The sequence below is a fragment of the Thunnus thynnus genome, chromosome 6 (assembly GCF_963924715.1).
Source record: "Thunnus thynnus chromosome 6, fThuThy2.1, whole genome shotgun sequence".
In the NCBI taxonomy this organism is placed as follows: Eukaryota; Metazoa; Chordata; class Actinopteri; order Scombriformes; family Scombridae; genus Thunnus; species Thunnus thynnus.
In genome coordinates this window covers 20109209-20124579 of record NC_089522.1, presented here as the reverse complement: position 1 = coordinate 20124579, position 15371 = coordinate 20109209, and the positions used below count along the sequence as shown (strand labels likewise).

At 38.8% G+C, this 15371-nt stretch overlaps 1 protein-coding gene across 1 annotated transcript in view; it reads left to right on the top strand.

Moving 5' to 3' along the window:
- The window catches only part of opn7b (opsin 7, group member b), a 73210-nt gene extending 66471 nt beyond the window's left edge, over nt 1-6739 (top strand). The window contains exon 6 of the mRNA XM_067592457.1: nt 25-6739. Coding sequence (XP_067448558.1) covers nt 25-525 — 501 coding nt within the window. The 3' untranslated portion in view covers nt 526-6739. The remainder of the gene's footprint in view (nt 1-24) is intronic.
- The last annotated feature ends 8632 nt before the right edge of the window (nt 6740-15371 follow it).

Here is a 15371-nt window from a genome sequence, read left to right as displayed (position 1 = left end):
TTTGGATGTTGTGCTTCTTTTCAGCTTTCTGTGGCAGTTTGCATCGGTTTCCTGACAGCATGGAGTCCATATGCTATTGTGTCCATGTGGGCAGCGTTTGGTAACCCAGCAACTGTTCCCCCCATGGCTTTTGCTCTGGCAGCTATGTTTGCCAAGTCCTCCACCCTTTACAACCCTATTGTCTATCTGGTCTTCAAGCCCAACTTCCGCAAGTTCCTCTGTCGGGATGTGGCCCAGTGCAAAAGGACACTCTGTGGATGTATGTGTCAACGCAGCTCCACACAGAAGGGAACTTGCAGGCAACCTCACCACAAAGAAGACTGCAACTCTACAAGATTGTCAAATGGGCTACCGGAGAATCACGGTACCTGCAGACACTGTCCATGCCCTGAAGCAGTCGCTGGCACCAGAGAAAACTTTACAGACTATAGCCCCCAGCAGACTGCCAGGATACTTAAAGGATCACACCATAGTGAGGTGGCTGTCAGTCAGCTCTCCAACGAGTTGCAGAGCGACTTCCTCTAAATTCAAACTCAGCCAGACAGTGTGAAAGTGAGCAAACGAAGTGGAAAAGAGAAAAAGATGGCAAGATAGAAGGTTGAAAGACATTAACTGCAAGTCAGGGAAAAGGGAAAACGTAATAAAAAACTAAAAGATTAATGAAGGAAAATAATGTTGGAACTGTGAAGGTCAAAGTTTAAAGACTAAGAACTTGCCTCATGCCTCAAATATGTGATACTGCCAAAATATACATGACCACAAAGTTAAAAGCCGATACAGGAGGATAAGTGAGTCACCAACCAACATGCAACCACAGATGTGCGCACTGATATTTCATCAGGTCAAATTAACATGCATCAATAACTATCTGATCACTTTGATTGATCAACATTAAGCAAATAAGACTGAGAATCCATGAAGTCATGATGTAAATCAAGCTGGACTTAGAGGGATTACAATTGTTGTAACATTGTTACAAATGTCAAAATGAACATGGAGGTCCCACATTTTACCCATGGGGTGTTGTATTGATCTCTCTGCAGAGAGGAGTTGCCAATGTCAATTTTGTCTAATCAGCTGAGTCCAGGACAGGAGGCATGGCTGAATAATACAGTAAAAGGAGAAGATTTTGGGTAATCAATCTAAATCTATAACACTTAGTAAGCTCTATTCTCTCTCATTGTACTCTATATAGAGACCTCAAGATACTATGGTACAAAATGTACCATAGTATCTTGCCTTTAGAAATGCACCATTTCTAAAGGGCATCATATGAAATACGCTACAAATTTCAAATTATACCAAACATATATTGCAATGTGACAGATAATATCTAAATGTCAACATTTTTGAGAAACGAGTGCTTTGCTTTTCTGGCATGAAATACAGACAAAAATACACAATGAATACAATAATCAGAGTGATTAACGGATCATAATAAACGGTTATTCTAATTTTTATTCCAATAGCAATCAAATGTTTATTCAGAATAGGAAGACTGTGGTTAAATTGTTGTTTTTGGCTATGATTTAAAATCTGTAAGTGTTCATAAAACAGAGAGCTGGCTCTTCTAAGCACGGTGGACAAGGTTGATAATCTAAAGAGGGAGTTATGTTCACATGTTGCCATCTTTCATTTCCAGAAGGCTGATCAGGTGCAATCAGGTAGCTATTTCATCATCAAACTGAGCCCTGCAGCAGTGGGAGGTCTTTTTTATAACATGGGTTATTTTGATAGTTCTGGTAATAGTTTCTGTTGGTTATGATAACTCACCAAAGTAATTGCTGAAATCTGGAAGCACTGTGACAGATTACTACAACAAAGTCACACAGAGCAAGAGACAACAATCAAGCAGATTGTAAACAAGTCAATATTTTAGCCAGATTGTTTTAAACCGCTTTATTTTAAACCAAAAGTGCATCAATAATGTTGATAATAACTCCTTAACTGCACAGAAAAAGGTCAAAGTTGCCAGGAAGTTGGTCTGTAAACTGTGATGGATGTTTACAACAATTTAGAGCTGCAACAATTAGTCAATTATTCAATTAGTCGATTGACAGAAAATTATTCAGTAACTATTTTGATAATCGAATAATCGTTGAAGGAATTATTCAAGCAAAAATGCGAAACATTGGCTGGTACAAGGCTGTCAAATTTAGAATTTGTTGCTTTTTCATAAGGTTGCTTACATTACTGTAAATTTAACATTTTGGTGTTTTGGACAAAATAAGTCACCTAAAACTCCAGGATGTGTGATGGCCATTTTTCACAATTTTCTGGTGTCTTATTCACCAAATGATTAATCGATTATCGTGAAAAAAATCTGCAGGTTAATCAATAATAAAAGTAATCATTAGTTGCAGCCCTACAGCAGTTTGAGAAAGAATTTCCCTTCATCTTCTCTTCCAAATTAGTTTTGCTCACCTGGGAATTTATTTAAAACCAGTAAAAAGTCAAACCTGCATCTTTTATTGGTTTACTTTTTAACAATGTTGCCGTGTTCTCAGATCTCAGCAATTAACTTGATGAGTACAATGTTATTATTACCATTCCTACAAAAATAAGACCCAAATTGCAAAGCAGAAATATCCTTTAGAGTGCTCCTATTACCTGAAGCCTGTGTGTGTATGTGTGTGTGTGTGTGTGTGTGTGTGTGTGTGTGTGTGTGGTTGTGTGTGTAAGACAAAGAAATATCTTGTGGTTTATTTATACTGTATGTATGTGTTTTTTTCTAATGTGCCTCTGTGAGCATGTGCTTTCATGGGCAGAAGTATGAAGTGTGCTTGTGTATCACCAAATGTTCTGGGATCTGTCGCACAAACAAAAAACAAATGCTGAAATGGGCAGATTAAACATGTTCCTTAAGCCATTACAACAAAAGAAGATAAATTAACCTTATGTCTATGCATGGATATAGGCCACTTGCCTTTAGCACCCCTCTTGCCTCTTGGAAAAGAGAGGGCCTGTTGTTCAGTAAAAGGACTTGTAACATGAGAGACACAAGGCCAACATAAAAAAATGCCCAGCAAGCATAGTTGAGCTCAACCGCAGTGTTTGTCCAACAAGCGGTTTTGTACTGTTCCTCTGGCAGCATAGGTCATCAAATGGTGGTACAAAAAGACCTGCCGTGGACAAGATTAATTAGATCTGCTTGAGCACATGTTGTGGTTGATTGGCATGACTTTCATGCCATGACATGAATCCTTTCTTTATCATGATGACAGGACAGATAGCAGTTCTGTGTAGTTTCCACAGAATACCTGAGTATAGAACCACTTCCATTTATATTCTCCCACTCAGTTTGTCATTAATAATTTGCTTTAAGTCATGCAAAACAAACAGTTCAGCACATGATGTATTTTGCTGCTGGCTGCACTCCCTGAACTACTGCTCTGACATTAGTAGTGATTGCTTCTTGAATAAATTTACACTAAACCTCCACTGCCATTTGAACTAATACCCCTTTTGGACTTTTCACATTGCGCTTAGCTCTGGTCTTACAGCTCTTTTAGCTGTGGGCTTAGACCATGTTCAGACAGACATTAGCACTGCATGAAAAAATGCAGTACCCCAATACCCATTTCAGTAGGACCACTGCATTGACGCAGAGGGCTCTAGCAAAAAAGAAAACACAGTATCATCTGGCAAAAATATTTGAACCTGGCTCGATTTTTCCATCGTGCTTCCCACGGCACCCTATATTTGTCAAATCAAATGCGTGTAAGTGCAAATTCCTGGTAGATTGCTTTGTAACCTGGTTGGGTTATTTGTACTGTTTACCTCTCGAACAACACAACAAAAGATAAAATGATTGCCTCCCTGATAACTTTCCAAAATCTCATAGTATTATAAAACACTGTGCAGTGCTTTGGTGTCTAATAGGCCTTCAACCTTTTGGGTCTATTATGTAGTCAAACTGGTCTACCTTGATTGTATTTTATTGTCTCATTGGTACCATAAACAACACACCACCACCAACACAGCCCCTTGCACTTTTATAATGCAGTGCTGTTTTTCCTCTGAACGTCCAGTCACAGTTGTTTCACAATTCGATTGGGGGATATCTACTGCAAACATTTGGCACAGACCCCAATCTGGAGCATACTCATTCCCAACTTTTCATGGTTATTCCAAAAAACAGATATGATCATTAGAGTGATTCAAGGTTAGCATAAAAGCAGTGGGACATCTGATGTCAAATCAAATCACACACGTCATATGCTGCAAGCGTTCTGATAACATTAACCCAGAACTGTGATGTTCAAGTGTGAATCTTCAACCTTGGGCTTACTGTGAGGTGAGTTTAAGGAAGCCTCAGGCTTTTTGTTATGTTAATTTCAGCCCAGGGCTGACATATGAACATGTGAAAGCCTTACTGCTGTAAAAACACTCAATGTTTGCAAAGACAAACAGGCCTTTTCACTATACTATACTGTTGATTCTTATTGGGGGGGGGGGACATAATGTCATGTTCATATTTTTTCTGTTATGTAACTTACAACTATTCATGTGGATGTACAGGGTAGCAGCTCATTACTGTTTCTTGCTCTGTAACCTACAGAGTGAACACTTAGGTGATAAGTAGCCCAGTAACTGTGCATGGTGCAATTGTTTTCCTGAAAAAACGACATGATTGTACTCTGATTACTCCTCTGATGTGTGAAGGATGTTGCTGGTTTCATGTTGGCTATAAGATTTAGGAGAAAAGCAATGTCAAAGCTGAAGGATCAGTGAAATGCAAGAGGAATTTTCCGCATGTCGTGCTGGAACCAAAGGTTACAGTCACCTTACACTCACTGTTGAAGCCAAATTGTTGTTTTGGACACTGTTATTTTTCTACCAATATGCAGGTTACCATTAAAGGACCATACATATCAAAGACTTGGCTTCCAGTCCAGCGCTGGATGGGCTTTGCTGAGCCCACACTCTTGGGCAAAAATGGACATACAAACCAGGAAACATAACTGTGAAAATTTGATTCTGACTCTTTTCTATTCTGTTCTACTCAAGGAACAAATACTACAAGTATCTGGGTGTATATACTGTATCACTAGCCATTCCCACCTCAGTCATCTTCACTTGCTTTACCCATTAAAACTATGTGCATATACTGTATATAACAGATGTCAGGGATTTCATGTAGACATTGGTTTGCATGTATGTAGATAATATGTGTATGTACAGATGCCAATGTTAATTAATATATTATCATGAATATCAGCCTAAATGTGTAAATACAGGATGGTGAAACCCCTTGCAGTGTCTTGAAATGGGGGTGAAGGATTTTATGTTATTTCAGCTGCTACTGGTGGCTTTACTTTGAAGGTGTTTCCATAAATGTTTTGTATTATATGGTTTTAGTGCAAAACAGCTTCCAGGTTTGTGGCTTCTCTCAGTGCAGCTGGAATCCATTTTCCTTTAGCCCTCTTAATAGCTTCTTGAGAGAAGGATAGACTTAACTGAACTTAAATATTCTACTTGCAAATCACTAAAATTACACAGCCATAATATGGTCTGGCTATTATTAAGCTCACTTTCCCACCATTGTGTTGTTGGTTTCCTAAGAGACACACTCATCCAAGTGGGAGATTGAGTCCATTATGATGATATTACTGTGTATACAGCTTCTATGAAGGTGATTGTTTTTACCTCCCAGTTAATCATGGAATGTATTCATGGCTCTCAGTTTATGATTGAATATAATGCGGATGAATTTGAATTGGAGATATATAACATTTAATATTAAGGAATCCAAGTAGTGCAGAAGTGTTTAATGTGATTACAGCCACTTGGATGAACAGTTTACTGCAAGCGAGCTTAATTATGGAGAAATTAAAGTGTTAATATGTTGGAAGTGTGCATGAAACAGCTTGCTAGATGCAATTATCGTTTGCCTTTGTGTCAAGAAATCCTCTGTTGTCACATGAACAGTGTAAGGTGGAGCTTTTGTTAAACATGCTCATCTTATCTCCCTTAACTTTCTGATTCTTACCTGTCAAGAAGCAGCCTGGAAACATGACAAAGACTTCGTTAATCCCATTTGAGAAGTGAGACTCTGAATCAGAAGAGATTTCTTATGCAGTATTTATATCAGTTTATAATGCACTTACTGAACTCTTAAGCCTACACTGGTTCTGAATAGTGTGATAAATCCTATACGCACGGCTCTCTATATGTCTGTGCTAAGCCATTGCAAATAAAGTTAAATGCGATCAAGAGGATGCAACTAGAATCTGAATTATGTGACTGCAGCTTAAGAGCAAAGTCTTTGTATTGAATCCCTATTTTCCTTTTGTCTTCTGAAAAGCAAACACTCAGGAGATTTGCAGTTTTAGACTGCAGTGTATTATGCTGGCATATGCAGATACAAATACACACACACACATCAGGAGTTTTGCAGCCCCTCTCCCCCGGTTTCTAAGACACAAACAAGGCTGAATGTGATGTGTTGTACATATATCTATATGTTTGTATGTGGGAAAAATGTCTGTCTATCTATCTAAATAGGTTTTATTATAGGTAATATTATTATTGCATTATAATTATTGAAATTATTATCATTGTTGTCAGTGAAGTTTCATATGCACTGTGAAAAATGTTTACATCTTTAGTTTTTTTGTTAAAAAAATATTGAGGATTGTATGAAAAGTGTTAAATACATCTATCCAAGAGCATATCATTTGTTCTGGGGTAAAGTGGAATGATAAATAAATATAATTCAGGATTCCATGAATAAGTATTTCACTACTTTTATGTTCTCTTCTTTTAATTGTTTTTAAAAGTTACAGTAGCGCATGAAGAATCATACTCGTTCAGCTACAACCTAGAAAATACATGAGGCACACAAAACAAGAGTAAGAGTCTACACCCATGCTAGCAGCTTTGTGAGACTGTAATGCTCATTGTAATTAAATATAAATTGTTAGATGGATAAACCAAAGTATTGGACAATTAAATTTTGACCTGATGATGGCACTAGGTGAGCAAAGTGAACATGGATTTATAATCAACACAAGTGGCTAATGGGCACCCTTTTGATTTATAGGTGACCATTGATGATAAATGGCTTTGTTAGATGTGTGTTACTGAAAGGGACATTATTAAGATTTTCATCACCTTCCTTAAAGGATTTGGCTTTTCTATATTTTTCTTATTGTCAACAAATCTCATGTGCAGAGCCAAACTGACAATGAACTCATCCTACTTTCAAGTATTGTGCGTGTATCCAAAGCCTGATATTTCTTATTCACTCTCTGCCGTAGACCTCCGTTGTTGTCCAAAAACTATTACAAGCACGTCAATGACCCACACCATTGCACTGGGTGACATGTTCCTTTGCCACTGAGAGTTTGGGCAGGTTGTTTTGTTTAGAAACAGCTCCAAAAACTGATAACTCTCCAGAGAGTTCTATATAAGGCAGACACCTATCCACATGTGCAGGAACACGATTCCATTTATAGTGATTTGTTAGCTTATTGTGCTACATATCACAACTTCTTGACAGCAACATCATTTAATGTTATCTTCATAGCGGACGCCAGCTGCAGCGTGGCCTACGATATAGCTTCAGAACCATAATACAACTATAAATTAAGTTTCATTCAAATTCATCCACTGGGCACTATAGATATATACACAAAACGTCATGGTGATCCATCCAAAAATTGTCAAGACATTTTCCTAAAAAACAAAATGTGGCTCTAGATGAAAAGTCAACAAAGTCAGCAGGCTTTATCCTCTGAGGACCATGAATGTATGTACAAAATTTAATGGCAACCCATCCCAGTTGTTTAGATATTTCAGCCTGGACCTAAGTGGTGGACCGACAAATATTGCCCCATAGATGCTAACAAGACTACATCAAAACCTTGTATATGGCTGGACCATGTATGGTCAATGCGTGAAATTATGGCCAATTTGTTACAGGGATAGTCAGTGGTAGTGTCTATAATGTGAGCTCTTTGATATTAAATGTTCATCTGCAAATTTCTATAGTGGTCCCAGTAATATTTGTTGTTAAAGTGTACTGAAGTAACAAGTAACAAGTCACATGACATGGTTAAGCTACATTTGATTTTAAAAAAGGGTATAAATGCAGTTGCAAGAACAATACTTTCCAGTCATATCTTTCTATTTGAAAGAAAACTTATTTGAATTCTAATTTAATTATTCTAATTACGTATCTGTTAACTCCCCCTGCTCTTTCATCTGTTTTACTCTGTGGATGTCTCTTGTTTTTCACTATGCATTGAGTGTTTTGTCAATGATGGTTATTTGAGGTGCTTTAACTGTGCGCTCTCCCTCCTGCCTCTGTGCACCTTTTTTCTGCCTCTTTCCCAGTCGATGATCCTGCAGGCTGTGGTGGAAATTATAAATGACAGTTTTGACAGCATTTTGGGTGCAAATTAAGGAAGGTTAAATCTGCCTGGTTACTGCAGTTACAGTTAAACCCAGCACACCTGCAGAGCAGCCGCCCCACACTAAACTGATGTAACAGCTACATGAGTCGCATGTTTTACCTGCAAGACTCGTGTTTTAATGCTGTTGTTTATCGTTTGTTTGTGATGTGAAGTTTAGTCGACTTCTCTGCATTTAACACTGGAGCTGAGAGTGTCAGAGCTCGAAGCAGGGAACACAGTCGCCCTGCTTCATGCTGCTGCCCTTCACTTCTATCATCTCACACCAATTCATTTTGAAAGAGCAACAGCCAATAAGGAAACTCTAACACTCAGCTGGCCGACCAATCGTGAAACTTCATCACTCACTCACTCACAGACAACTGCTGTTATAGGGCTGGTCCAGCCAAAAAAGGCCACCATACAGTAAATTCTGAAATGGCTTTGTTCAGTGTATATTTGCATTCTAGTTCAAGTTCACCCAAAGCTTATTGTATTAACATTTAATGGCTGCTCTACTGACTCCAAGAAACTTCAACCTCTGTTGAAATCAGTGGAAAAACCTTAAACATTGTTCTGGGAATACAAAGTCGATAGCAGGTCAAGGGCTCAATTGTTAATTCCACTTCTGCTGATGCATATCTTGGTGGTAATTTTGAGAATTGTTTTTCCATTAAGGAGATTTTTAGGCCCTTTTCCCCTGTGCCCATGTTTTTCTACAGGATGTGTACACACAAACATACACACACTCACATATACACGGTGTCTTGCTGGGACCTCTTAGCAGGCTGGCAAGGCTTTTTAGCTCTAATTGGTTTTGTCACAGTGTTCTGCATCTCCAAAACAAGACTATTGATTGAGATTCATGTGTGTTTCCTGTCTCTGAAGACAGCTGGGTCTTACTAATAATGGTTTACTCAACACAGCTGCTTTTCTCCCTTGATGTTCGTGTAGGTGCATACTGTGGAAACTGGTAACAAAAGTGGGGATATAAATGAAAAATGAAGGTTCTCTTCATTTTTCATTATGTGACTGAATCAATAATCTCTTATGAGAAGTTAAACCATTAGTATTACATAATAGGCTTTAGTGCAATATGAGCTCTCAGTGATATACTCAGTTTTAATCTTAATCTTTTATCACAGTTTCAGCAACATCTCTGACCTTGAAGCAACAAAGAGGAGAAAGCTTGTTTTCCTACTTCATCCCATTGGACACATTTTGAAAAAGTACTGTATCTGCTGCTGCTTCTGTTACTATCAACACCTCTTCATCTCACTTTGTCTTTTCACACCTGGCATATTGCATCAACTCTGCTGATTTATGTGTAAGTCGAGAGTACTTACACTGTATGCATATGGACAAAAAAACAGATGGACGTGATCTGGCTGCCTCACCTTAACAAGATGTCCCTGCTGAACACAATCTGCCAGAATACCTTCACTCTGCCAGGTCTGCAGTAGAAAAAGAAGGGGAGGTATGTGTCATTACATGTTGGACTGGAGCAGCTAAGCATAGGTTTATTATTTACATCAATCATAAATTGCTGTTGTCAATGTACAAGCTTTACTGGTGTTTTAATTAATATAAAAACATGACAAAATTTGAAAGTGTTACACCAGGAACCTCATTTATCAATTGTGCATAATGACAAAAACTGAAGTAGTATAGCATTAGTTCAGGCAAAGCACTGAAGTCGTGGCTGATTGGCATCAGCTGTTTCAAATATGTCATATAAATATAAAACATTGGCTCATTTCACAGCTCTTTGACTAGTAACATCATTATATTCATGCAGGTGTACAGCACAGACATTATAACCTAACGCTTATCATTATTACTCTGCTGATCATGCTCATGCTCCTCCACCAACCCACCCTCCTCCTTAAGTTTAGTTTAGCTTAAAAAAAAAAGTTAATCTCACATAAGGAGAAGAAATGTTTTGTACCAGATTTAGCTAGTTGCTCATTTCCTTCTGCTGTCACTGGGCAGGTAGACACAAAACACTAATGCAACCAACGCAATTAATAGTACAAAATGTAAATAAATACTAAATCCAAACATACATATTTATTTCAATCATCAGCCCCCCACACCCACCCCCACCCTACAAACACACACATACACAGTGTCATAGACACAGATATCTTATATTTCTGATTTAACTATGATTTATAATCATGTATGTTTATTCAGGGGAATAATCTCTCTCAACAGAGTCCTTGTCACTGCTCTGATTCTTTGAGAATTCCTTGACACACCATGGGCGTCATTCATAAAGCAGCACATTGGATCCATATCAAAAGTGTGCATGGGCACAAAGCTGAAAATGGCATGCACCAAAAAATAATCAGATTTATAAAACTGTGCACACACAAGAAAGCAAGCATGTTTCCCCTTATAAATCACAATCAACTTGAAAATGTGCACATGTGGGCAAACTTCATATCCCACCCCCTACACTCCCACAATTATCCATAAATGGTCAGTGCAAAAGCCCTTATGAATATTGATGTGCATGTGGTTCAATAAACACATTTATATTTACTCCAAAATCCAGCGTACAGGTGTTTCTCTAATTTACACAATGAATGTAGGTGGTGAAGATGTGACTGTAGAAGGTAATGTGTGTGGCAGCCACTGCGGTGTCTCCAGTGCGCTCTGTGCCTCATAGCACAGTCATGTTCACTGCAGTGATTTTACACACAAAAACTATATGAAAGCTAAAATCATACTTGGTGATATATGCACAGTATTAGAAGATATTATTAAAAAATCATTAGTGCTCTGTTCTGCAATGCTTTAAAGTTATTTGATGTCATCTTGGATTTCTACAACTGATGATGATAATTTCATCAGTTAGTTAATGTGGTTGAAGTGAGAAGGAATCAGTATATTCACGCTTCATACTGGGGAAAGACAAGCCAGACTTTCCAGAATCCTGCCACCTGCCCCAACCTGGCATTTCAGTAGCACTGTGCTGCTCTGCAACTGACCACCAATGTGAGTACCATACAGTCCAGCCTTCTCCTCTGCACTCTGGGGGTTGGGAATGTGATGGTGAGACAGCGCATTGCACTCAATATTTCATAAATAGTTCAATAATAAATCACAGATGTAATTGATTAAGATTTGAGTTGGCTTATCTTTTCAAACTGATAGGTGCTCATGAGCACAAGCACAAATAACACTGCTGGTTTGAATGTTTATGATAAATATGTAGATGGATGTGACTACTGGCCAGATTAGGAGACAGATGGAGAGACTCCACCAAGGCAAAGCTGCTGACCCTGACAATATTAACTCCAGTGTTCTGAGGGCCTGTGCCAGCCAGCTATCAGCTATCAGCTATGTGCTATCTGCTATTCTGTGACACCTCCTCAACCAGAGCCTGAACCAGGAGAAGATACTGGTGCTGTGGAAGACACCCTGCTTGGTTCCTGTTCCCAAGAGGATGACTCCATCTGGCCTCAACAACTATCAACCAGTTGCCCTCACATCTCATGCGAAGAAGATGCTGGAGAGGCTGGTCTTTGCCCACCTTAGACCGCAGGTGAAATCATTGCTGGACCCTCTGCAGTTTGCCTACCATCCTCATATGGGAATGGTCGATGCCATCATCTACCTGCTGCAGCAAGCTCACTCGCATCTGGATAGAACCAGTTGCACTGTGAGAATCACATTCTTTGATTTCTCCAGTGCATTCAGCACTATCCAGCCACTGCTACTGAGGGAGAAGCTGCAATTGATAACGGTAGACACGTCTATCTCTCCCTCTCTCCTGGATTATCGACTACCTGACAGACAGACCGCAGTTTGTCTGACGAGACAGTACTCTGTCTGAAATGGTGGAGAGTAGTACAGGAGCTCCAAAGGGGACTGTGCGGTCTCCCTTCCTTTTCACCTTGTACACCTCAGACTTTCAATAAAAATGCTTGCAGAAGTTAAGTGATGGGCGAGAGGAGGAGTGCAGAGCAATGGTGGACGATTTTGTGGAGTGGTCTGAGAGAAATCATCTGCTTCTGAACATGGCCAAGACCAGGGAGATGGTGTTCGACTTCAGAAGGAAGAGGATGACTACACAGCCCCTGTGTATTCTGGGAGAGGATGTTGGCATGGTTGAGGACAACAAGTACCTGGGCGTTCACATCAACAACAGACTGAACAGGAAGACCAACATCGAAGAGGATGAGCAGACCCTATTTCCTGAGGAAGCTAGATCCAGCAGCAAGATATTGAAAATCTTCCACCAGTCTGTTGTGGCCAGTGCACTGTACTTCGCTGTAGTCTGCTGGAGGAGCAGCATTGTAGCTGGTGACACCAACAGACTAAATAAACAAATTAAGAAGGCCGGTTCCATAATTGGCTGCAAACCAGACACCTCTGAAGTTGTGGTGGAGAGGAGGACACTGAACAAACTGTTATCCATTATGGATAATCCTGACCACCCTCTCCACCACCTATTGGATAGACAGCGGAGCACTTTCTCAAACAGACTGGTTCAGCTTCGCTGTCACAAGGACTGATAAAGGAAATCTTTCCTGCCCAAAGCTATAACTCTCCACAAACCTCACCTTTGTCTAACAGAGAACTCTCAGAACTGCCAGTTTTATAGTCTCTGTCAACCAAACTACACTCTGTTTTACTCCTCCAATAACTTTGCTCATGGCAAATTTGTACATCTTTATACTCCCTATGACATTTCATTTTTATAATAAAAACTTCAACAACTTTGCACACTTGTCTAATGTATATATTATGTTATGCTATGTTTATTTTATATATTTATAGTGTATGCTAATCTACCCATAAAGAGGATCTATAATTAACATTTGATATTAAGTGAAATTAACTTTTTGAGAGGAATCATCACAAAATCTGGCTTCGATTCACCACCTCTCCATCTGTGTCGCCAATATCCCCTGTCTCCAAAATGTTCATATGCATGGGTCAGAGTTTTCATACAGGTGTGCACATTTTCCCATCAAATATGTTTTTATAAATCCCAACTTTTTCATGAGAAGTGGCATACACCTCTTTCAAGCCCTATTTTATGCGTACGGAACAGTTATAAAGGCCCCAGAGCCTTTTCCTTATAATCATTTGCTATAAATGTTCAATTCCTTGATGTAAGTGTCTCTGACTGAACTGGGTATGCTCACTTTTCGAAGCATAATGTGACTGTGTGAATGTGAATAAATGTACACCAACTTACCACAATTCTACAATTTATATTGTGAGCAAAATAAGTCCTTCAAATTAAACGGCAAAATACGTTGTTTGTAATTACCCGTGTTTTCTGATCTGAAGCACCTATCAGCAGGATGACATAATATGTCAATTCATGCAGACACTGTTTGTGTGCTTTTGTCGTTATTTAATCTTTCTACACATTTAAATTTATGTGCCACTTCCTTCTAAAACCATTACCGTTAAAAAAATAAAAATGCTTTCTGATCTGACTCTATTATGGTTAGGTTTAGTCAAAAAACAACTTGGCAAGATTTGGGAAACATCATGGTTCGAGTCTGAATAACTCTTTGTTAAGGTTAGGGGGATGATTGGGGTCATGGTTAAAAGAAACCATTGTTAACTTTTGGCAAGAAACAGAAAGCAAACAGCAGTCTCCTGAGGCCAACAACAAGTCCAACATTTTGTTAAAGGGGACATATCATGCACATATCCAGGTCTTAATATTCTCAATCTTTGCATGGTTTACAGTTCAAAAAACTCCTTATTTATCTTATACTTGCTCTTTATGCAGCCCCTCCGTTCAGCGTCTGTATGAAACAGGCTGTTTTTGCTCTTGTCTCTTTTAGGCCCCCACTCTGTTCTGATTGGTTAGGGAGGCTATACGTAAACAAACAGTAGTAGTAGGATTTCACTTCTTTTTCTCATTCTTTACTCACAATGGATACTTCTCAAATACATCCATACATGTTTGAGCTGTAATCCAACCTGAAATATGAATGTGGACAATGTCTACAACCCCTGGATCAACCTTAGCAACAAAGGCTATGGAATGGAGACTGTGAAGGTATGTGCGAAAAATAATACATCGTCACAAGGAGGATGTAGAGGTAAGTTTGCAAACAAAACAGGTTGAAACCTGGACTTTTGACTAGCAGGGACAATTTCGCACATGTTTACCTCAAGTTTTAGAACTTTGATCATGTTTAACATAAACATCCAACATCATAACAGTATAAAAATAACAGGAAATCACAAAAAGGACGATATGTCCCCTTTAACCCAACCTCCCTCTGCGGACTTTATTGTTCTATGACAGTGTCACTCTACTCTGCTCCACATAAGTCCTATGTCCACTGATCTTTCTCTTAAATGTAAACATTATTAGGCATTTGCTAAAACAACTTTCTTGAAAGGACAGTCTCCATCTCAAATTAACATTAAGAATAACTTGAAATGCAAATTCAACGGTAGAATTTGTTGTTAAGTAAGCAGATGGTATTTATAAGTACAGAGCAGCGTCTACAGTGTAATAGCTGAAGGACATCAATCCTATTTTTCAGAATCTGCACTGTCAGCATTTTTGAGTGGCATTTGATGTTCCCAGTGAACTTATACTCAGATAAGGCCGATAATGGCTGTCCTTGCTGCATTAACACAGCTGTGCATATGTTAATTTTATATATACTAATGTCCTTGTGTAAACTGGCAGCTAACATCCTAATAAAATGATTCAAGTGAGCAATTACAAAGGATGTGGTAATATGATTTTTTATAGCAGTGATGGCAGTTTGTAACCATTATAATACACAGTCTGTAAAACTCTTTAACAAGTCACTGCTTGTAATATTTTTCACAGTTTCATGGATCATTTTCATGTTACACTTGGTCAATATTTTATCGTACTTTTTTATGATGTTCTTTTTTCTCCCTCGTCTTACTTCATCTTCTCATAATGTGAAAATGTGACTGCTGGGACCAAAGCCAGGCATTCGTAGCCCATGG